Raw genomic sequence first — 21,592 nt, 5'->3', positions numbered from 1 at the left:
ACAACTACAACTGCTACTACTACTGAGACTGACATCATTTTTTTTTTAATTTTTATTTATTTATTTATGGCTGTGTTGGGTCTTCATTTCTGCGCGAGGGCTTTCTCTAGTTGTGGCAAGCGGGGTCCACTCTTCATCGCGGTGCACGGGCCTCTCACTATCGCGGCCTCTCATTGAGGAGCACAGGCTCCAGACGCGCAGGCTCAGTAATTGTGGCTCACGGGCCCAGCTGCTCTGCGGCACGTGGGATCCTCCCAGACCAGGGCTCGAACCCGTGTCCCCTGCATTAGCAGGCAGATTCTCAACCACTGCGCCACCAGGGAAGCCCCTTCTGCCCATTTTTTGATTGGGTTGTTTGTTTTTTTAAAAATTGAGCTGCATGAGCTGTCTATATATTTTGGAGATTAATCCTTTGTCCGCTGATTCATTTGCATATAGTTTCTCCCACTCTGAGGGTTGTCTTTTCGTCTTGTTTGTAGTTTCCTTTGCTTTGCAAAAGCTTTTAAGTTTCATCAGGTCCCATTTATTTTTGTTTTTATTTCTATTACTCTAGGAGGTGGATCAAAAAAGATCTTGCTGTGATTTATGTCAAAGAGTGTTCTTCCTATGTTTTCCTCTAAGAGTTTTATAGTGTACAGTCTTACATTTAGGTCTCGAATCCATTTTGAGTTTATTTTTGTGTATGGTATTAGGGAGTGTTCTAATTTTGTTCTTTTACATGTAGCTGTCCAGTTTTCCCAGCACCACTTATTGAAGAGACTGTCTTCTCTCCATGTATATCCTTGCCTCTTTTGTCATAGATTAGTTGACTATATGTGCGTGGGTTTATCTCTGGGCTTTCTATACTGTTCCATTGATCTCCATTTCTGTTTTTGTGCCAGTACCATATTGTCTTGATTACTGTAGCTTTGTGGTATAGTCTGACGTCAGGGAGTCTGATTCCTCCAGCTCCATTTTTTTCCCCTCAAGACTGCTTTGGCTATTCAGGGTCTTTTGTGTCTCCATACAAATTTTAAGATTTTTTGTTCCAGTTCTGTAAAAAATGCCATTGGTAATTTGATAGGGATTGCATTGACTCTGTAGATTGCTTTGGGTGGTATAGTCATTTTCACAATATTGATTCTTCCAATCCAAGAACATGGTATATCTCTCCATCTGTTCATGTCATCTTTGATTTCTTTCATCAGTGTCTTATAATTTTCTGAGTGCAGGTCTTTTACCTTCTTAGGCAGATTTATTCCTAGGTATTTTGTTTTTTTTGTTACAATGATGAATGGAATTGTTTCCTTAATTTCTCTTTCTGATCTTTCATTGTTAGTGTGTAGGAATGAAAGAGATTTCTGTGCATTAATTTTGTATCCTGCCACTTTACCAAATTCATTGATTAGCTCTAGTAGTTTTCTGGTGGCATCTTTAGGATTTTCTATGTATAGTATCATGTCATCTGCAAACAGTGACAGTTTTACTTCTTCTTTTCCAATTTGTATTCCTTTTATTTCTTTGTCTTCTCTGATTGTCGTGGCTAGGACTTCCAAAACTATGTTGAATAATAGTGGCGAGAGTGGACATCCTTGTCTTGTTCCTGATCTTAGAGGAAATGCTTTCAGTTTTTCACCATTGAGAATGATATTTGCTGTGGATTTGTTGTATATGGCCTTTATTATGTTGAGGTAGGTTCCCTCTATGCCTACTTTCTGGAGAGTTTTTATCATAAATGGTTGTTGAATTTTGTCAAAAGCTTTTTCTGCATCTATTGAGATGATCATATTGTTTTTATTCTTCAGTTTTGGTGGGGGGGGGGGGGCGTTAAAGGTCACCAGGCTTTTTATTGCAGTTAAAGCAGACTCGGACAGGATGGTCCCAGCCTCGAGAGGGGACAGCCCGGCAGTCATGGGAACACTCGTCACAGAAGCCCTCTCTGCAGGCCCAGCAGTGGTACTTGGAAAGCTTGACGCTGAACTCCTTCTGGCAGTTGTGGCAGTGCAGGATCTCATGGTCTGGTACCCAGTATGCCGGCCTGGCTGCATCCTTCACCAGACCTAGTGGTATGTCATTGGCTGTCACCACAGCTCCCAGAGTGTTCTGTGTGGACTTGCCCACCTTCCGAGCAATCAGCGTCCCACCCTCATCATCCGCCTGTGCCTCAGTAACATCTAACTGGGAATTCCTGGCTTCATAGCAGTTGTCATATACCCGCACGGGCGCGTCCCCAAGGAACTTGAAGAGGTCATTGTGCAGTCCGTCTGCATGAGTTCGATAGATGACGAGGTCTGAGATGGCCAGGACCTTAAGCAGCAGCCGTGTTCTCTGGCTTAGATTCACCGTAGCCGCCAAGAGCCCTTCTGTGTCTATCACTGCTTCCTTGTGGACTGGGTCATATGCTGCCCACACTCCCACAGTGCAGGACTCCTGGGCAGGGGAGGTTTTGAAGACTTCCCGGCCACAAAAGAAAGTGTGGTTGAGGGTATGAGACTTCTCGTCCCCAGTATTTCCAAAAATGGAAACCACTCTCAGATGCTGATCGGGTTTGCAGTCCAATTTCCTAATAAAGTCCTCTTCATTCGTTGCCTGAATTTCTTCATTCTCATCAACTAGGAGGAAACTCACAACCTTCTCAGTCCTCTTCTTCCTCTTGGTGTCCTCATCCATCCCTTCTTCCTCCAGCAACTCCTGGACCTTAGCCACATGGTACACAGTAACAGGGTGCCTCCTTTTGTTACCCCCAGAATGAATCCTCTTCTGGCACTCCAGGCACAAGTTGATTTTACAGGTCTGGCACCTCACGTCTGCCCTCTGCTTCATACCTGGAGAATGCCCACCGGGGCCCTTGCAGGGGTCACGGTAAGGGACGTGGCCAGCTTTGAGTCTGATCCGCTCATGGTTTCTCAGGCGCTCCTGCCGCTGGAGCTCCTCCTCGCAGCGGAGACACTGCAGGCTGCAGCACTCGTCACGCTCGAAGACGGCTTCGTCAGTCCCGCTACAGGTGTAACTCTCCTGGCACAACAGCCCAGGGTTCAGGCCCTTCTCTGCTGGGGAAGTCTGCGCACTCATATTCAGACTGGGAAGGAAAGCATCTACCATGTAACGGTACCTGGGCTTTCCCCAGAAGTGAAGACAAAGGCATTGAGTCTGAAGACTGAGCACAGCCTCCACAGGGTTCTGACTGCCCTTAAAAAAATGTTTTTAAAAAAACATTCGATGTCCTATTAGAATTCTTCACACATTTACAAACGTTCGGTTGTTTAATTTTCTGCTGCCAAGACTCCTGAATCAGCAGCAACGTTGACTTGGTTTGATAGTTTCATCCTCCATAAAGTGCAGGCAAATATGTGGTTAAAATTAACTTGAGAGGGTCTTTTATGGCTATCTGAGAGAGATCTGATGGGTTCACTGAGGTCGGTGCATGCATGGGGCCTTAGACACAAGGTTTTGGTAATGAAAGAGAGTGGTCAGGAGATTTTCAATGTTATCCAGCTCAAGTCAGTATTTCAGAGGATACCTCGACGCCTCTCTCCAGCCGGGGATTCCTCACCCTTCCTTCTTTCCGGACAACACCACCACAACCCGAGAGGCAGGAGCAAGTTCTAAGAACAAAGAAGGTCCCCCCAAATCCCCCACCACGCTGCCAGAGGCCAGAGCCGAATCCATTGTTTATACCACCCCACCCCCGCCCCCGCCCCCCCTTCCTCCCAGGAGCAGAGGGAGCTCCAGGGCTGTCGCTTGTCCAGCGCAGGGCCATGCCCTTCCCTCCCTGGCAGCGGCGTCCCGGGAACCCCACCAAGAAGCAGCTCTGCTGTGGCGAGGCAGCGTCAGGGGACCCCGGGGCGCTGGTGGAGGTGTGGGCTGTTCCTCAGGGCACCGGTGGATCCATCCTCATCTCCATCTCCACCCCTCTCCTCCTTCACTGCCTCCTGGGCTTCCTCCTCTCCTGTTGTCAGGATCAGCTGATCCGAGTGAACTTCTCCCTGCTCCCAATTTGTTAATATGGTGTATCACATTGATTGATTTGTGTATATTGATACGCAATATAAATATTTTGCATCCCTGGGATAAATCCCACTTGATTATGGTGTATGATCCTTTTAATGTGTTGTTGGATTCTGTTTGCTAGTATGTTGTTGAGGATTTTTGCATCTATATTCATCAGTGATATTGGTCTGTATTTTTCTGTTTTTGTAGTATCTTTGTCTGGTTTTGGTATCAGGGTGATGGTGGCCTCATAGAATGAGTTTGGGAGTGTTCCTTCCTCTGCAATTTTTTGGAAGAGTTTGAGAAGGATGGGTGTTAGCTCTTCTCTGAATGTTTGGTAGAATTCACCTGTGAAGCCATCTGGTCCTGGACTTTTGTTTCTTGGAAGATTTTTAATCACAGTTTCAATTTCATTACTTGTGATTGGTCTGTTCATATTTTCTATTTCTTCCTGGTTCAGTCTTGGAAGGTTATACCTTTCTAAGAATCTGTTCATTTCTTCCAGGTTGTACATTTTATTGGCGTAGAGTTGCTTGTAGTAGTGTCTTAGGATGCTTTGTATTTCTGCAGTGTCTGTTGTAACTTCTCCTTTTTCAATTCTAATTTTATTGATTTGAGTCCTCTCCCTCTTTTTCTTGATGAGTCTGGCTAATGGTTTATCAATTTTGTTTATCTTCTCAAAGAACCAGCTTTTAGTTTTATTGATCTTTGCTATTGTTTTCTTTGTTTCTATTTCATTTATTTCTGCTCTGATCTTTATGATTTCTTTCCTTCTACTAACTTTGGGTTTTGTTTGTTCTTCTTTCTCTAGTTCCTTTAGGTGTAAGTTTAGATTGTTTATTTGACATTTTTCTTGTTTCATGAGGTAGGCTTGTATAGCTATAAACTTCCCTCTTAGAACTGCTTTTGCTGCATCCCATAGGTTTTGGATCATCGTGTTTTCGTCGTAATTCGTCTCTAAGTATTTTTTGATTTCCTCTTTGATTTCTTCAGTGATCTCTTGGTTATTTAGTAACATATTGTTTAACCTCCATGTGTTTGTGTTTTTTAGGTTTTTTTTCCCTATAATTGATTTCTAATCTCATAGTGTTGTGGTCAGAAAAGATGCTTGATATGATTTCAGTTTTCTTAAATTTACTGAGGCTTAATTTGTGACCCAAGATGTGATCTGTCCTGGAGAATGTTCCGTGCGCACTTGAGAAGAAAGTGTAATCTTCTGTTTTTGGTTGGAATGTCCTATAAATACCAATTAAATCTATCTGGTATATTGTGTCATTTAAAGCTTGTGTTTCCTTATTAATTTTCTGTTTGGATAATCTGTCCACTAGTGTCAGTGAGGTGTTAAAGTCCCCCACTATTATTGTGTTACTGTCGATTTCCTCTTTTATACCTGTTAGCAGTTGCCTTAGATATTGAGGTGCTCCTATGTTGGGTGCATATATATTTATAATTGTTATATCTTCTTCTTGGATTGATCCCTTGATCATTATGTAGTGTCCTTCCTTGTCTCTTGTAACATTCTTTATTTTAAAGTCTATTTTATCTGATATGAGTATTGCTACTCCAGCTTTCTTTTGATTTCCATTTGCATGGAATATCTTTTTCCATCCCCTCACTTTCAGTCTGTATGTGTCCCTAGGTCTGAAGTGGGTTTCTTGTAGACAGCACATATACGGGTCTTGTTTTTGTATCCATTCAGCGAGCCTGTGTCTTTTGGATGGAGCATTTAATCTGTTCACATTAAAGGTAATTATTGATATGTATGTTCCTATTACCATTTTCTTAATTGTTATGGGTTTGTTTTTGTAGGTCCTTTTCTTCTCTTGTGTTTCCCACTTAGAGAACTTCCTTTAGCATTTGTTGTAGAGCTGGTTTTCTGGTGCTGAATTCTCTTAGCTTTTGCTTGTCTGTAAAGCTTTTGATTTCTCCATCGAATCTGAATGAGAGCCTTGCTGGGTAGAGTAATCTTGGTTGTAGGTTCTTCCCTTTCATCACTTTAAATATATCATGCCACCCCTTCTGGCTTGTAGAGTTTCTGCTGAGAAATCAGCTCTTAACCTTATGGGAGTTCCCTTGTATGTTATTTGTCATTTTTCCCTTGTTGCTTTCAATAATTTTTCTTTGTCTTAATTTTTGTCAATTTGATTACTATGTGTCTCGGCGTGTTTCTCCTTGGGTTTATCCTGCCTGGGACTCTCTGTGCTTCCTGGACTTGGGTGGCTACTTCCTTTCCCATGTTAGGGAAGTTTTTGACTATAATCTCTTCAAATATTTTTGGGTCCTTTCTCTCTCTTCTCCTTCTGGGACCCCTATAATGCAAATGTTGTTGTGTTTAATGTTGTCCCGGAGGTCTCTTAGGCTGTCTTCATTTCTGTTCATTCTTTTTTCTTTATTCTGTTCCATGGCAGTGAATTCTACCATTGTGTCTTCCAGGTCACTTATCCGTTCTTCTGCCTCAGTTATTCTGCTATTGATTCCTTCTAGTGTATTTTTCATTTCAGTTACTGTATTGTTCATCTCTGTTTGTTTGTTCTTTAATTCTTCTAGGTGTTTTTTCTTTAATTCTTCTAGGTCTTTGTTAAACATTTCTTGCATCTTCTCGATCTTTGCCTCCATTCTTTTTCCGAGGTCCTGGATCATCTTCACTATCATTATTCTGAATTCTTTTTCTGGAAGGTTTCCTATCTCCACTTCATTTAGTTGTTTTTCTGGGGTTTTATCTTTTTCCTTCATCTGGTACTGAGCCCTCTGCCTTTTCATCTTGTCTATCTTTCTGTGAATGTGGTTTTAGTTCCACAGGTTGCAGGATTGTAGTTCTTCTTGCTTCTGCTGTCTGCCCTCTGGTGGATGAGGCTATCTAAGAGTCTTGTGCAAGTTTCCTGATGGGAGGGACTGGTGGTGGGTAGAGCTGGGTGTTTCTCTGGTGGGCAGAGCTCAGTAAAACTTTAATCCGCTTGTCTGCTGGTGGGTGAGACTGGGTTCCCTCCCTTTGGTTGTTTGGCCTGAGGCGACCCAACACTGGAGCCTACCCGGCTCTTTGGTGGGGCTAATGGTGGACTCCGGGCGGACTCACACCAAGGAGTACTTCCCAGAACTCCTGCTGCCAGTGTCCTTGTCCTCACGGTGAGACACAGCCACCCCCTGCCTCTGCAGGAGACCCTCCAACACTAGCAGGTAGGTCTGGTTCAGTCTCCTGTGGGGTCACTGCTCCTTCCCCTGGGTCCCGATGTGCACACTACTTTGTGTGTGCCCTCCAAGAGTGGAGACTCTGTTTCCCCCAGTCCTGTCGAAGTCCTGCAATCAAATCCCACTAGCCTTCATAGTCTGATTCTCTAGGAATTCCTCCACCTGTTGCCAGACCCCCAGTTTCGGAAGCCTGATGTGGGGCTCAGAACCTTCACTCCAGTGGGTGGACTTCTGTGGTATAAGTGTTCTCCAGTTTGTGAGTCACCCACCCAGTGGTTATGGGATTTGATTTTATTGTGATTGCGCCCCTCCTACCGTCTCATTGTGGCTTCTCCTTTGTCTTTGGATGTGGGGTATCTTTTTTGGTAAGTTCCAGTGTTTTCCTGTTAATGATTGTTCAGCAGTTAGTTGTGATTCCGGTGCTCTCGTAAGAGGGAGTGAGCGCACGTCCTTCTACTCTGCCATCTTGAACCAATCTTCACTATTTTTTTTAAATGGTAACTTTATAATATATATATATTTTTTCTTAATTATTTTATTTATTTTTGGCTGCGTTGGGTCTTCATTGCTGTGTGCAGGCTTTCTGTAGTTGCGGCAAGCAGGGGCTGCTCTTCGTTGCGGTGTGTGGGCTTCTCATTGTGGTGGCTTCTCTTGTTGTGGATCACGGGATCTAGGTGCATGGGCTTCAGTAGTTGTGGCACACGGGGTCAGTAGTTATGGCTAATGGGCTGTAGAGCACAGGCTCAGTAGTTGTGGCTCACGGGCTTAGTTGCTCCGTGGCATGTGGGATCTTCCCAGACCAGGGCTCAAACCCATGTCCCCTCCATTGGCAGGTGGACTCTTAACCACTGCACCACCAGGGAAGTCCAAATCATAGTTATTTTTAATTGCTGGTCTGATCATTCCAACATGTCTGCCACATCTGACTCTGGTTCTGTTGCTTGATGTGTCTCTTCAAATTGGTTTTTTGTTTTTTGCCTTCTAGTATGCCTAGTAATTCTTTGTTGAAAGCTGGATATGAGACATGAGGTACTGGGTAGAGGAACTGTAATAAATAGGCATTTAGTAGTGCTGGCCAGGTGTGGAAAGTGAGAAGTGCTCTTTTGTCCTGTGGTCTATCTTTTAGTGAACTTGACAAGTTCACGCTGCCCAGTCTAGCCCACCTCTCTGGTGGGACAGGATGGCTACAGGGGGCTGGAGTCGGGTGTCTCCCTCCCCCTAGGTCATTTGGGTTCTATAAAACCCCAGTAGGTTCGCTGTGCTAAAACAGTTTCTTTTGAGGGCAGGCCTCCTGAGCAACAGTGCACTCTGGCTGCTTTTCCGCTCTCTCTAGCCACAGGGATTTTCTCCAGCCGTACAGCGAGGACCGGGTACAGCTCCTAGAGGAAGAACTCAGAACTGTGGGCACACCCTGCCAAAGCCGGGCTCCCCCGAAGTTCTTCACTCTTGGACATGTCCACCCTGAGCCTCCAGCAACTGGTCAGTTACAGTTTAGCTTTTCCTGCACTAATACTGGCTCCACTGAGGTTTCTGCTCACGGGTTTCTACTCAGTTAGGTTGTGATTTTTTGTATTCACCTGTCTGTCTCTCTAAATTTTGGAGGCAGCAGTTTGCCCTGTGATCTCAGTTCTCAGATGTATCTAAGAAGAGCTGTTGGTTTTCAGTTTGTTTACATTTTTACTTGTTAACGTAGAATGGCTGCTTCCAAGCTCCTTATATGCCAGACTGGAAACCAGAAGTCTCAACTCTTTATTTTTTTCCTTATGTTTTTCATTTAGTAGAAAAACAGTGTGACATTAAGAAAACATTTTAAATCTCCATAAGATGACCTGTCATGTTTTCAGTTACTTGCATTCTTTTCCAGTCTTTGTTCACATGCATGCATGTTTTACTTAGCTATTATCACTGTAAACAGAGAAAAGTTTCCACTATATTTGTTGAGCATAGCTATCTTTAAAATTTTTGCTTAATATTCCACCTGGTTTGTATATATTTTCATAGCTTTCTTCATATTGGATGTTAGATATTGTTTGTTTCCAGCTTTCATCTATTGGGACTTATTCTTCAATTTTAGCTAGCATCCACTTATTAAACACTAAGTGCTTTACATCAGGTATTTTCATTTCCAGCTTGTAGATGAAGAAGTTGAAGCTTCGTTGTGTTAAATAACTTATCCAAGCTTATATAATGAGTAAGTATCAGAGCCAGGATTTACTTTTTTTTTTTTTTTGGCCGCACCACGCAACATGAGGAATCTTACTTCCCCAACCAGGGATCAAACCCGTGCCCCCTGCGGTGGAAGTGTGGAGTCCTAACCACTGGACCACCAGGGAATTCCCAGATCCAGGATTTCAAATCAGACATTTTAAAACTCAAAAGCCCATATTCTTTTTTTTTTTTTTTTTTTGGTGCCAATTTTAAATACAGTTTTATTTAAGACATTGCATTTTCCACTTACAATACAGTGCTTGTAAAGTGCAATGTTATTTCCTTTCCCTGTGCACACATTCCACGTTCAAGTATCAAGAATGCCCAGTTTACTACAGCAGCTCAACTTTAAAACTGCCATGGAATTTGCTACAAATTTGGGTCCTTCAGTGTTGTGTGGAACAATGCTACACCTGTGCTAGGCTGGCTTAATCAACCTCTTCAATGGTGGGCCCAGAGGAGGCACCACCAGACGATGGAGCTCCACCACCAGGGAAGCCCCCGGGCATCCCTCCTGGCATTCCTCCTGGCATGCCTCCTGCGCTCTGGTACAGCTTGGTAATGATGGGGTTGCAGACTTTTTCCAGCTCCTTCTGCTGATGTTCAAATTCTTCCTTCTCTGCAGTCTGGTTCTTATCAAGCCAGTTGATTATTTCATTACACTTATCAAGAATCTTCTGTTTGTCCTCATCATTAATCTTGCCTTGAAGTTTCTCATTCTCAACAGTAGCTTTCATGTTGAAAGCATAGGATTCAAGAGAATTCTTCGAAGACACCTTATCCCGCTGCTTCTCACCTTCAGCTTTATACTTCTCTGCTTCCTGAACCATGCGTTCAATGTCCTCCTTGCTCACACGGCCCTTGTCATTAGCGATGGTAATCCTGTTCTCTTTTCCTGTGCTCTTATCCACAGCAGAGACATTGAGGATGCTGTTGGCATCAATATCAAAAGTGACTTCAATCTGAGGAACACCACGGGGGGCAGGAGGAAAAGCCCATATTCTGTACTTCCGTAGTATGCTGTCATTTCAACTGACTTTTTTCTTATTTAAATGACTTCCTAAGATAAAGTCCCAGAAGAATATTGTTTGTGATTTATGATATGAATTATTAAACTTTTTTCCCAATAAGAAAGTACTATTATTATCACTTTACTAGTTTATTTTTTTCCAAATTTAATACTTTAAAATAGTACAAGTTAATGTTTATTTTGTATATAAGTTCAAAGTTTTTCAAAGTGTTTGTTTATGATTTGTTTTCTTCTTTAAATCTGTTCTTGTTTATTGCCTGTTTATAAGTGTTGTCTTGATGTTTATATTTTGCATGTAAATTTTAATTTATCAATCTGTTTCTTCTATTATTTTAACTGCTTCAAATTTTAGAAAGTTGTTTCATCAAACCTCTGATAGCCAATTATAATTTATTCTAGTTTTCCTAACATTCAACATTTAACTCCTGATTTTGAGGTTTTTTTTGTATATGGTGTAAGGTGTTTAAACTTATTTCCAAACTGTTGTTCAGTCATCCCAATATCACTTATTCAATCAAACTTTTCCTCTTGTCGTTCTGAGTGTGGTGGCATACAGAGAATTACCAGTAAGGCACACAAATAATTACCAGTCTGTCCAAAGCAGAAGAAAACAAAACTGCTCAGTGCCTCTAGGAAGAGAGGCGAAAGCAGAGATACTGACCATTTCTCTGCCGTTCACCAAGCCCTGCTTGGAGCTGGCCACGTTTGTGAGTAGGGCTAAGGTCACTCTCATTCTTGATCACGTGCTGCCCTCTAACTGCGCTGTGGGTCACCTACAGCTTGCCACCATGCTTGTGTGGAGGGCATCCTCCACAGGTACTCAGAGCCGACAGCATCTGGACCCATTTGCCCGCTTTTGCTCTTTCTCTCTTGGTGAGCTTGACTGTGCCTCTCCCCAGTAGAGACCTCCTGGACCCTCCATAGGAGAAGGTGGCCTTTGGCATGTTTTCTCTAGTGCTGTGTTTTACCTTAGATTTTTTTTGTTGTTTCTTTTACCCTTTCTACTATCATTCATTCTCAGTGTTTCCAGACTATCCTATCAGGGATTGTTCTTTTGACTTGGGGACCGTGGTTTCCTGGCTCCAATACCCATTCCTTTGTCCTCCACGGTCTGCATGCAGGGCATCCTCACCGTCTCGCTGGTCCTGTGATCTGGGTGTTTCAGTCCCGAGCACTGGCAGACAAGAGCACAGGGGTGATGGGACGTGGTGTCGTGATGTTTGGCCCACCATGCCCTTAGAGATGTTGTATCCACCACACACTTAATTCACAAAGAACCTTTGCATTGCCCCCACTTCTGAGCACATCTTCCCTGAAAAATTTGACCTGTGGTTCTAGGGCATCATATTTTCCATGCGCTGGTTGTGTTTCTCCATGTCCAGTCTTCAGGTCCTCATTCCCTAGAAGGTGCTTCTTCTGATGACTCTAATTGAAGGTAGTCCAACAAAGAAATGGGGGAGAAATTTCCCAAGGGCTTTGAAAGACAATTCTTTGCTGATACTCATGGAGTCTTATTTCAGAGACCCTGATGATAGTTCTAGAGGACTAAGAAGAGCAGGGTAGCTACAAATGCTCCCACCGTTCTTCTCTCCCAAGACTGACGGACAGTGAGGAAGCCTTCTCTGAGTGCTTTCCTTGCTCCCTTGGCCAAGGTCTACGAACCACAGTTTAAGACTTACTTCCTCAGCAATTCATTTTTGGCTCCCAAAGATTTCAGATAAGCTTTTGAGGAGAAATCTGATACACTCCTGCAGAATATAATTGGAAGATTTTTCAAATTACCTATTTACCTATAAATGTATAATTATATATATAAATAATTATGTTAAAAATTTTTAATTACAATTTATTTAAATTTATAAATATACATTATTTACTTATTCATTTAATTCCTACATATTTCTTTATTCATCTTATGTAATTACCTAATGGAATATCTATCTCTTACCCCTGTTCTAGTCTTTTAAAATCAGGAACCTTATTTAAACAAATGAAAACCAGTAACAACCTGGTTCTACAGTGATGTTCCTGTCAAGGCAGAGACAAGCACTGAATCCTTCAACCGACCTGGACCAGATTGTTTGGGGGACTTCCCCCCCCCCCCCCCCAGTTTGAGTGTTTAAATACTTTGCTGGTCATTTCCATTAATATGGTGGGAACACTTTGAAATCCGCCCACATTCTCTCAGGCCTTTTGTTGCAGAAGCACCTGGGAAATAAAGGTGATGGTCCTGGCTCATGTCTTTCTTTGACGTGAGGGGAAGATAGTGTCAGAATGTACCTGCCTTTACCCTCCAGCCCAGTGGCTCTGCAGGTGACCCCAGGCCAGGAGTATCAGCACCACCATCACCTGGGAATTCATTAGAAAATGCATATTCTAGGGCCCTACCCCAGACCCGTTGAGTGAAAACTTCTGGGCATGGGGTCCAGGGAACTGCATGTTCAAGCCCTTCAGGTGCCTCAGCGTCAGCATCCCCATTTGAGAACCCCTGCTCTGGTCTGACCACCCAGTCTCTCCCTTGTGAGGGTACTTTGAATTTCTGTTGAATTGTGCTGCAGCTGCAATGAAGACACCACAGTGGTCTCTGAAGGTCTGACTGATAAATTACCCCCGTCTTGAACATGTACTGGGAGGGTTGGACCAGGAGACAGGAGAGTTGCTTTCCAGTCTGTTCTCACCACTAACTAGTCCTGGAGGATTCCCTCTTCAGGAAAATGGAATTTTACCATCTGCCTTCATTGCTTTATGTGACAGGAGGATAAAATCAAGTAGTGGATGTTAAAGTGGTTTGAAAACATTAACATGTAACATAAAATGCAACCTGGCAGCCATATAAAAATTTGTCCCTGTGGATTCTTTACCTCAAATAGATTTCCCTGTGAAGAGTGCTGTCCATCTATGGATGGGCTACATTGCATTGCACACCCACTCACATCTATGGGGTGCACTGCTGTAAGAAATCACAGCAAATTTAGAACCTGTGAATATAGAAGATGAAATAAGCCCTAGGAACATGGCAAATAAAAAAATAGCTTTCATGAGACCCAAATCTTGGAAAATCAAATGTCTAGTTTTTTCACTGTAAAAGAGTTAGGTGGGGAAAAAAGGAGATAGATGAAGTGTTAGGAATGAAAAGGAGAAGGAAAGGAGGAAAAAAACATCCATTTACTTCTTAAGAATGACCACTCTTGCGGCACTTCAGTGCAAATCCCCACGTGGGTAAGTGGTATTCCGTTTGCCCACAGGGTGGCAGTAGCGGACCTGGAGGGGGCTCTTCTTTGGAGCAGTCTCGTGGGTGCTTTTTTCTGTCTGCACAACAAAGTGAAGAAAAGAGCCTTCTTCCATTAAATACCTGTGCATTTCAGGGGGAAGTTTTGTCTTAAATTATGAAGGTAATTTCCCATTTGAGGAAAAGAAAGGTGACATATTTAGGTTCAAGTGTCACGATTGCTCATTCGGTGTTCTAAGAGAAATTACTCCTGTCACCAGAAAGGGGCCCCAGTCCAAGGCCTGGTCCACGGTTACACTGTTGTATGTCACTCGCTTTTTGGAGATAACAGGTGGAATGTTTTTAAAAGAGGAATGACAATTCACCGGTTCAGCCGGGAGTTCCTGGTAATTTACTCACTGTTCCATGTAAGTTCAGCCTTGAACCTCAGCATCACCCTCAGTTGCCACCTGACACACACCCCTGAGGCATCAGAGTCTTGGTGGTGGATGGTTTGCACGAAGCTGTTCAAGCTACAACACTGTGGGGCTTTACATTGTTCCAGGGCCGGTCATGGACACTAAGCGCAGAGGCAGAGAACAAGAGGCTTTCTGGGAAATAAAGGTCTCTTTGGGGTTTCTTTAAATTCAGATTATGTAAGTTAGATGGAGATGGGCATTTCTCCTGCTTATGTAAAAGGATTTAGACAAGGAAATCACAAAACTCATGAGAATGGGTTTAGAACTATTTGGAACTTAACAGTATTTTTCATGGCGTGCTGTCAGATACACGTAGAAACGTATACTGTGTTCGCTCCTAATGACTTAGCTGGTCCCTCAGCTTTGTTCCACAGGATATGACATTTCCTCTGCGAACTCCCCAATCATGGGGCTGTCATTCTCCTTGACAAGTAAAGAGTGACAAGATCTTTTATTAAAACGATCAGTATGTCTATATATAAAATTTTAAGTGTATATACCTGCCTCTGAAATTATCTTATTAAGAATACCTTCATAATAATCCTTTCATTTTATTGCAAAAGACGCGATTGTAATAGCATGGCTAGGAAGGAAACACAGCTAATTTTCAAGGTGACTCATTTAGCAAGATGGAAAACAAAAGCTCCTTGTGTGTAAAAATATCCAGTGATTGACATGTTACCAAATTTCCACAAAATAGATTTCCATGTAATTTAAGACTTTGATTTCTTTTCCTCATAGATCATAAGAACCCTCCTGACCAGGATTAGTGTCAGGGGAACATGTTTCCTTATGAACTGAGAAGCAGAGGCTTCTGTAGGGCGGTGAAAAGATCAGGATGCTTCTGCATGAAGATGTCACTCCAGCAGTGCTGCCCCCACCCCAGCAATGATTTCCTGGCTCGACTCTCACTCTGCAGGCAGCGGGGAGTCACTGGGAGATTCTGAGCAGAGGAGCGTCTTGATTGACCCAGGCTTTAACCAGATCTCCACGGAGATGAGGCTGGAAGAGGGTGGGGCGGCTGTGGGAGCTGCCGGTTATCTCCCTCTGACTTCATTTTCTGCTGCCTTCCGTAGTCCCTGGTCCCTGGTCCCTGGTCCCTGGTCCCAGCCCACCGCTCTCCTGGCTGTTTCTTGAACCACCCGAAAGCTCCCACTCGGGCCTTTTGAGCGAGGAACCCTCTGCCTGGAACCCTCTTCCCCCGGCACCCACGGGCCTCCTCTCGCACCTTCTCTGGACGCCGGCTTCTCCTGGAGGCCTTCCTGGTCTAAAACCTACCCCCACCCACGCCAGGCCCTCCCTGCCCCCTCCCCGTCTTTATGGCTCCTTCGTACTTATTGCCAAATGACACGTTAGGTGCAGTCAGTTGGCAATGACAACAGGGTTAATGTCCCAATAAACCCATCGTAAGTTGAAAATATCATAGGTCAAAAATGCATTAGATACACACAGCCTCCCGGACATCCCAGCTCATCCCCGCCCACCTCACACGTGCTCAGAACACTCACATTAGCCTGCACATGGGCAGAACCCTCTAACGCAAGGCCTAGTTTATAATAAAGGGTTGACTATTTCATGGAGTTTATGGAATACTGCACTGAAAGGGAAAAACAGGATGGAGTGCGGGTCCAGATGGTTGTCAGTGTGTCTATCGGTTGTTCACCCCCGTGACTGGGGGCTGCGGCTGCCCTGCCCAGGATCAGAGAGAGGGTCATACTACACGTCGGTCCCCCAGGGAAAGTCCACATTCTGAATTCTGAGCACGGTTTCCACTGAACGCATATGGCTTTCGCGCCATCGTAAAGTCGAACCATCATGAGTGGGGGGACGATCTGTGTTGATTGTGGCAGTGTCCTCATACATGGGGAGGGTCCACTCGGAAGGGCTAGGCGCCTTCACCGCTGGGTCCCTGACGCCTGCACCTCCATCTGGCACAGGCGGGTACCACGTGGATGTTGAAGTGAGCGCCCTCCCGGCCCCGCCGTCTCCCGCCCCCGCCTCAGTGGAACACAGGACACAGGATGTGGGGGCACATTGTCACCTCAGTGGCGCCTTCACGCTGGGCCCTTCCTGGAGTTCAGACTCCTGTCAAATGCCTACGATGGAAGGAGGTTCGTAGCTAGCTTTTCAGACTAAGCACACATCTCCAGCCACCATTCTGTTTATGGTCCAGGCCCTGCCCTGCTCTGCAGGTGGATCCGTTGCTGGATCGCCAAGAACCTCGTGACTCCCAGGGAGACCCCGGCCCCTCAACCACCCCGTGAGCGCCGTCCTGAGACAGCACTGGGCCACCTGCACCCTTGCATCCTGTCGCCTGCCAGCACCCCCTGCTGCCATCCAGGCCTTTCAAAGCCCCTGCTACATAGAGAGGGAAAACCAGAACGCCACTCTTCAGCAAGGGTGCACTCTGGTGCCTATTTTTATTTTAATGACTCATTCTCTCCTACCTCATTAGGCTTGCTTCTTTCAAGGGGAAATACCCGGCTGAACCTGCATAACCCCTTATTACTGACCTACCTCTGTTCACGCAGAAATGATTGCCACTCACGGCTCTCCTACCAGGCTCTTTTTGTAAATAATCTAAATTTATTTTCTCAAAGTAGAAAGAAAGGGGATAGCTTGATGGTTCCGCAATTTCCTTGTTTTGCTGCACTGCAAGGCCCTGAGATTTGATTGATTGATTGATGGCTGCATTGGATCTTCGTTGCTGCGCACGGGCTTCAGTAGTTGTGGCATGCGGGCTCAGTAGTTGTGGCATGCGGGCTCAGTAGCTGCGGCGCACGGGCTTAGTTGCTCCGCGGCATGTGGGATCTTCCTGGACCAGGGCTTGAACCCGTGTCCCCTGCATTGGCAGGTGGATTCTTAACCACTGCGCCACCAGGGAAGCCCAGTCCCTGAGGTTTAAACGAATGTTCTTTGTCCCCGCATCAGTGGCATGCAGCTCTTAGCTGAGGAAGGAGGACCCCGCAAGCGCCACTCTCAGCTCCAGGACCTCCTGACCTGCCCCCACCGGGTCCTGGTTCATGTGCTCCCCCCACCACCGGGCCTTGTTTCCCCCCCTCTTAGTGAGGCCATGGCCTTATACTTTAGAAATATTGCCAATTTGACTTTGAAGATGAAAGTTTTCCCCTCAAACCACTCCCCATTGTCATCATTCTGAAACCAGAGCTGGAGTGGGAAACAGATTTTGAGACTTTAAAAATTATTCCTTGCTGGGACCTAGAGACTGTCATACAGAGTGAAGGAAGTCAGAAAGAGAGAAACATATACCGTATATTAACGCATATATGTGGAACCTAGAAAATGGTACAGATGAACCGGTTTGCAGGGCAGAAGTAGAGACACAGACGTAGAGAACAAACGTATGGACACCAAGGGGGGAAAGCGGGGCTGGGGGGATGAATTGGGAGATTGGGATTGACATATATACACTAATATGTATAAAATCGATACCTAATAAGAACCTGCTGTATAAAAAACATAAAATAAAACTCAAAAAAAAATTATTCCTTGCTGGTCTTCAGAGGCAAAATTCAGATAAGAGAGCTTATCAGTTATACTTGCATTTCTACCCAAAAGCTCATGGCCGCTCAGTCAAAGGCCTCTTGTTCTGATCTTCCAACACTGCCCACAGTGCCCCAGACCGGCGGCAGCGCACCCCGGGGCCTGGCATTTGGATGGAACATTTCTTCCCTGAGGAAAGAGGTGACAGTTTGAGACGGGGCGGGGTTGGGATGGAGACTGCTGTCCGCCCTGAGAAGTGCCTGAGTTTGCGGGGATTCTGACTGGGCACCCCGAGGCCGTGGTCTGCTGCTGAACCTAATTATGCTTGCTTTTGTTTGCGGAACTTTGAGAGAAAAAGAAATCTGTGGCGGCCCGGAGGGTCTGGTTTTGAAATGCAAACACGGGGGTTCTGAGTCAGACTTCGGCAGGGTGGCATTTTGTCTTTAAAGAGCAGCAATGTGGTTCCTCGATTTGTCTCCGCTGTCTTGACATTTAGTTGGATTCCTGGGCAATTGGTCGGCCCGGGTACATCTCCACGGAGCACGGGGGCCTGGCCTTGGCACTGCCTGGCAAGTCTGTGTGCTTGGGGAGGGACTGTGGCTGGGAGGCCAGGCCGATTTTCAAGGCAGAACTGTGTGTAAAAACACCCAGTGACACATAACTTCTAGAAATTAAAATGCCTATTCTTGGGAAAACAAGGCACACAGAAGTGTCATTGTAAGTTTACTTCTAATCTCTTACGGTAGGAGCTACAACGCTGAGTTTGCTTTCTAGAAAATTCTAGTTTATTTTCTAGAAAGTTGCATTTTATTACTGCAAAAGGATTTTATTTCCAAATGAGTATGCTTTTTTTGAGCAGGAGTTTTGGAGTCCCAGAGACAGAGGTTGAGAAGGTGATGGTGTGCAATGGCAATTCTCAAGTTCAAGGAGGGGGAAAAAGTCATGCTCTGATGGGGAGACTTCTTTTTGACTGTCCATAAACTGGCATTTAAGTAGAAGTCAGCACTTTCTCTGCACCAAGTTAAAGAATGTGGTGCTGGGTAAAGGGAGGCTTACGCTTTATATTCATTACTAACCAAAGAAAGGCAGGGAGAATTGTGACCCATCAGGTTTTTATGGCTAAGATAGCCGAGCTGTGTTATTAGGATCACAACAGTCACAGCTGGTGTAGATGGCTGACCTGTAGTATGTTTGTGTGTATTGAGGGCAGGCGGTGGGGTGTGGAGTATATCACAGAATTATCTATAATAATTAGAATAGTTATGATTGCCTAAATCTGAAGTGTGCAACTAGAAAGAGTCCTGCTGGGGAAGCAAATCGTGGCAAACATTGGGTCTGTTGTGGAAATGTTCTAAAACCAGACTGTTAAAACAGTGAGCCATTTTAAACGTAACTCGCTACGTGTTTGGAGAGAAACACATACCCTCTTGTTAGGAACCTGAAACAAACTCTTTGAGCTGCAGCGTCACAGCCGGTGAGTTTGATTGCCGGGATTAATAAATCACAGCTAAGCAAGTCCCCATCTTGGCAGGATTCTGGATTCAGCTGTTTTCTCCTTGCCCCATTGCGTTCTAGATTGATGGTCTGCATCATGTCTGGAGCCAGCCGTCAGCTCGCTCTTTTCCTCTGCGGCTGTTGCGTGGCTGCCCTGGGGGTCCAGGCCGAGGAGCGCCGCCCGGCTGAGCGTCACCAGGCTGCCCAGTACGTGGCTGCCGTGTACGAGCACCGGTCCATCCTGAGCCCGAACCCGCTGGCCCTCACCAGCCGCGAGCAGGCCTTGGAGCTCATGAACCAGAACCTCGACATCTATGAAGAGCAAGTGACGATCGCGGCCCAAAAGGCAAGAAGTGCTCCCGGGTCAGCTTGTTGGCAGAGCAGGGCAGATTAGCCCTTGGTGTTGCGTTCCCTCTGGGAAATGAGCCCGGCCGGTGAAGATGAGCTGAATGAGTCGGTCGGCTGGAGTCCCGCTACTGCGAGGCTGGTCTGCAGCACCAGCAGACCCTCCAAGGTTGGGAGGAGTGCAGAATTTGGGGCCTGCCCGAGACTTGCTGAGTCACAGTGTACATTTTAGCAGGATTCCCCAGGCGATGCTTCCCCTCCAGCCTGGGAAGCCCAGGGCCAGGCACGCGGTGGTGCCAGAAGAGTCGCTCGGTTGCTTGTAAACAAACGTGGGTGCCCGGCTCCCACGCCTGCCTGCAGAGTCAGCTGGGGAGCGCGCCGGGGCACTGGGATTTTTTAAGGTTCCCCGGTGGATTCAGATGTGCAGAAACATCTGAAAGCCAGCAGGCACGACGGCCTCTCATGCCCTCGGAGGCTTTCAGCGATAACTAAAGTAGTAAGCGGCCCCAGAGCTGCGTTTGCTGCCTCCCGATGACGTGGGGCTCCTTTCTGGTCCCCGCGCCAGACCCCGAACGGCCTGAGAGCTCAGTCCAGACACAACCCAGCCCAGCGGACAAAGGACGCCGGTGCCGCCTTTGTGAAGGCTTCCTGCGCGGCCCCTTTTCCGCTCCTGCCGGGAAGGGTGGGACAGACGGGGGTGGGGGGTGTGGGAGCCAGAAGTCTCTGTAGGAACATGGCCTGCTGGGAGGGCAGTCTGGCCTTGAGCCCCGGCGGGGGCGGGGGACCCGCCCGGCTGCTGGAGGAAGCCCCGCTCCGCCCTGCCGGGACAGCAGGCGGGCTCCCTGCGAGCAGAGCGGCCCGCGTCTGTGAGTTCAGCGGGCAGAGCTGTGGTGCCTGCAGGTCCCGTCCGAACAGCCCCCATCTCCGTTCAGGGTGGTCAGCACTTCCCGGACAACCACTGGCCGTCACTACCTTTTAAAATGTAGCCTGTAGTACCTTTATATGTAACACAGAAATGTTGGAAGGGCGCTGAAAGGCCGGTCCAGCTGTTCTGATGGGTGACACTGCTCTTTTTTTCCCAACCCGACGTCCAGCTTCCCCTGGACGCCTCCAGTGGCCCAGGACTCACTGCCCACTTGAGGACAGTGGGAACGTCTGGAAAGGGCTTCCTTTCTATGGGCAACAATCAGACTCCCTATAACTGCCACCCATCGTCGTGTCCTCCCTGGCCAAACAGAACAGACTGAATCCCATCCCACACACGCCATCTTGCCCAGATCTGAGGACGGCCCCAGCAGGTCTCCCAGGCTGTGTCTCTCCAGTCCCACCCACAGTTCCCTGAGGGATGCGGTCCCAGCCCCGCCCCCCAAGCCTTTCCGGGTTACGTCCGTGCCCTGAGCTGCACGCGGCTTTGCCGAGGGCAGGCGGAGGAGACCTGCCACTCATTCTAGGTGTCGCCCCCAGAAGGAGAGCTTTTGGCAGCCACACCTTGCTGTGGGTGCATCGGGCACTTGCTGTCGGCCAGAGCTCCTGAGCCCTTTTTCACACAGACACACACGCTGTCCTGTACTTGTTAGGTTAATTTATTTAACCCGAGAGCAAAGCCTCACATTTATGCCATTGAATTTCATCCTGGTGGGCTATTCGGGGGTCTTTACTGACAGACATCCTGCATATCAGTTACCTTCACGTCATTCACACTTCTGGGACATACCTCATTTGTGTCTGCACTGAAGCCGGTGTAAAACCATCCCAGCCCGTGCCCGCAGGCCTCCTCCTGACACAGGTCCATTCTCGGCACGAAGGTGTTGGCTTGCGGGCAGCTGAAATGTCACCCCCTTCTTCCCCATCCTTCCACAAGACCATGCTGAGACACTTGGCAGATGCCACACTGAAACCCAGAGACTGTGACTGCAGTTTTCCCCCGCATTTTAATCACCTGCCCCCCCAAATGAAACATATAACATGTTTTTCTTGAACCCATGCTGCCTGCAGGCATCATTCCTTCTGTGTTTGTGGTCCAGGAGCAGGGACAACAGCTGTTGATCCAGTCATTTTTAGGGCTTACAGACATCTCGGCTCCCCTACGTGGTGGTTATATGTGTTAAAGTAACCTCTAACACTGGTTGATGCCGTGCATGTGTCAAAGTTTTATATCAAACTTGCTAT

At 46.3% G+C, this 21,592-nt stretch overlaps 1 protein-coding gene and 1 long non-coding RNA gene across 5 annotated transcripts in view; both read left to right on the top strand.

Annotated features, from left to right (window-relative positions):
• Window positions 1-21,592, top strand: part of LOC309659527 — a 381,336-nt gene that overhangs the window by 158,391 nt on the left and 201,353 nt on the right. The gene's annotated exons all lie outside the window — the stretch shown is intronic.
• Window positions 1-21,592, top strand: part of BTD (biotinidase) — a 67,788-nt gene that overhangs the window by 31,260 nt on the left and 14,936 nt on the right. For 2 of the 4 annotated variants that reach the window (XM_082459323.1, XM_082459322.1), the window contains exon 2: window positions 19,160-19,424. In XM_082459323.1, coding sequence (XP_082315449.1) covers window positions 19,164-19,424 — 261 coding nt within the window. In that variant the 5' untranslated portion in view covers window positions 19,160-19,163. Of the gene's footprint in view, window positions 1-17,779; window positions 18,144-18,307; window positions 19,059-19,159; window positions 19,425-21,592 lie in introns of those variants that run through there. The other 2 variants (XM_082459325.1, XM_082459324.1) reach the window with 2 other exon arrangements.

The sequence above is a fragment of the Balaenoptera physalus genome (assembly GCF_965194825.1).
Source record: "Balaenoptera physalus genome assembly, chromosome: 4".
Classification (NCBI taxonomy): domain Eukaryota; kingdom Metazoa; phylum Chordata; class Mammalia; order Artiodactyla; family Balaenopteridae; genus Balaenoptera; species Balaenoptera physalus.
The sequence above is the reverse complement of the archived record's forward strand: the minus strand, read 5'-3'. Positions and strand labels throughout refer to the sequence as shown.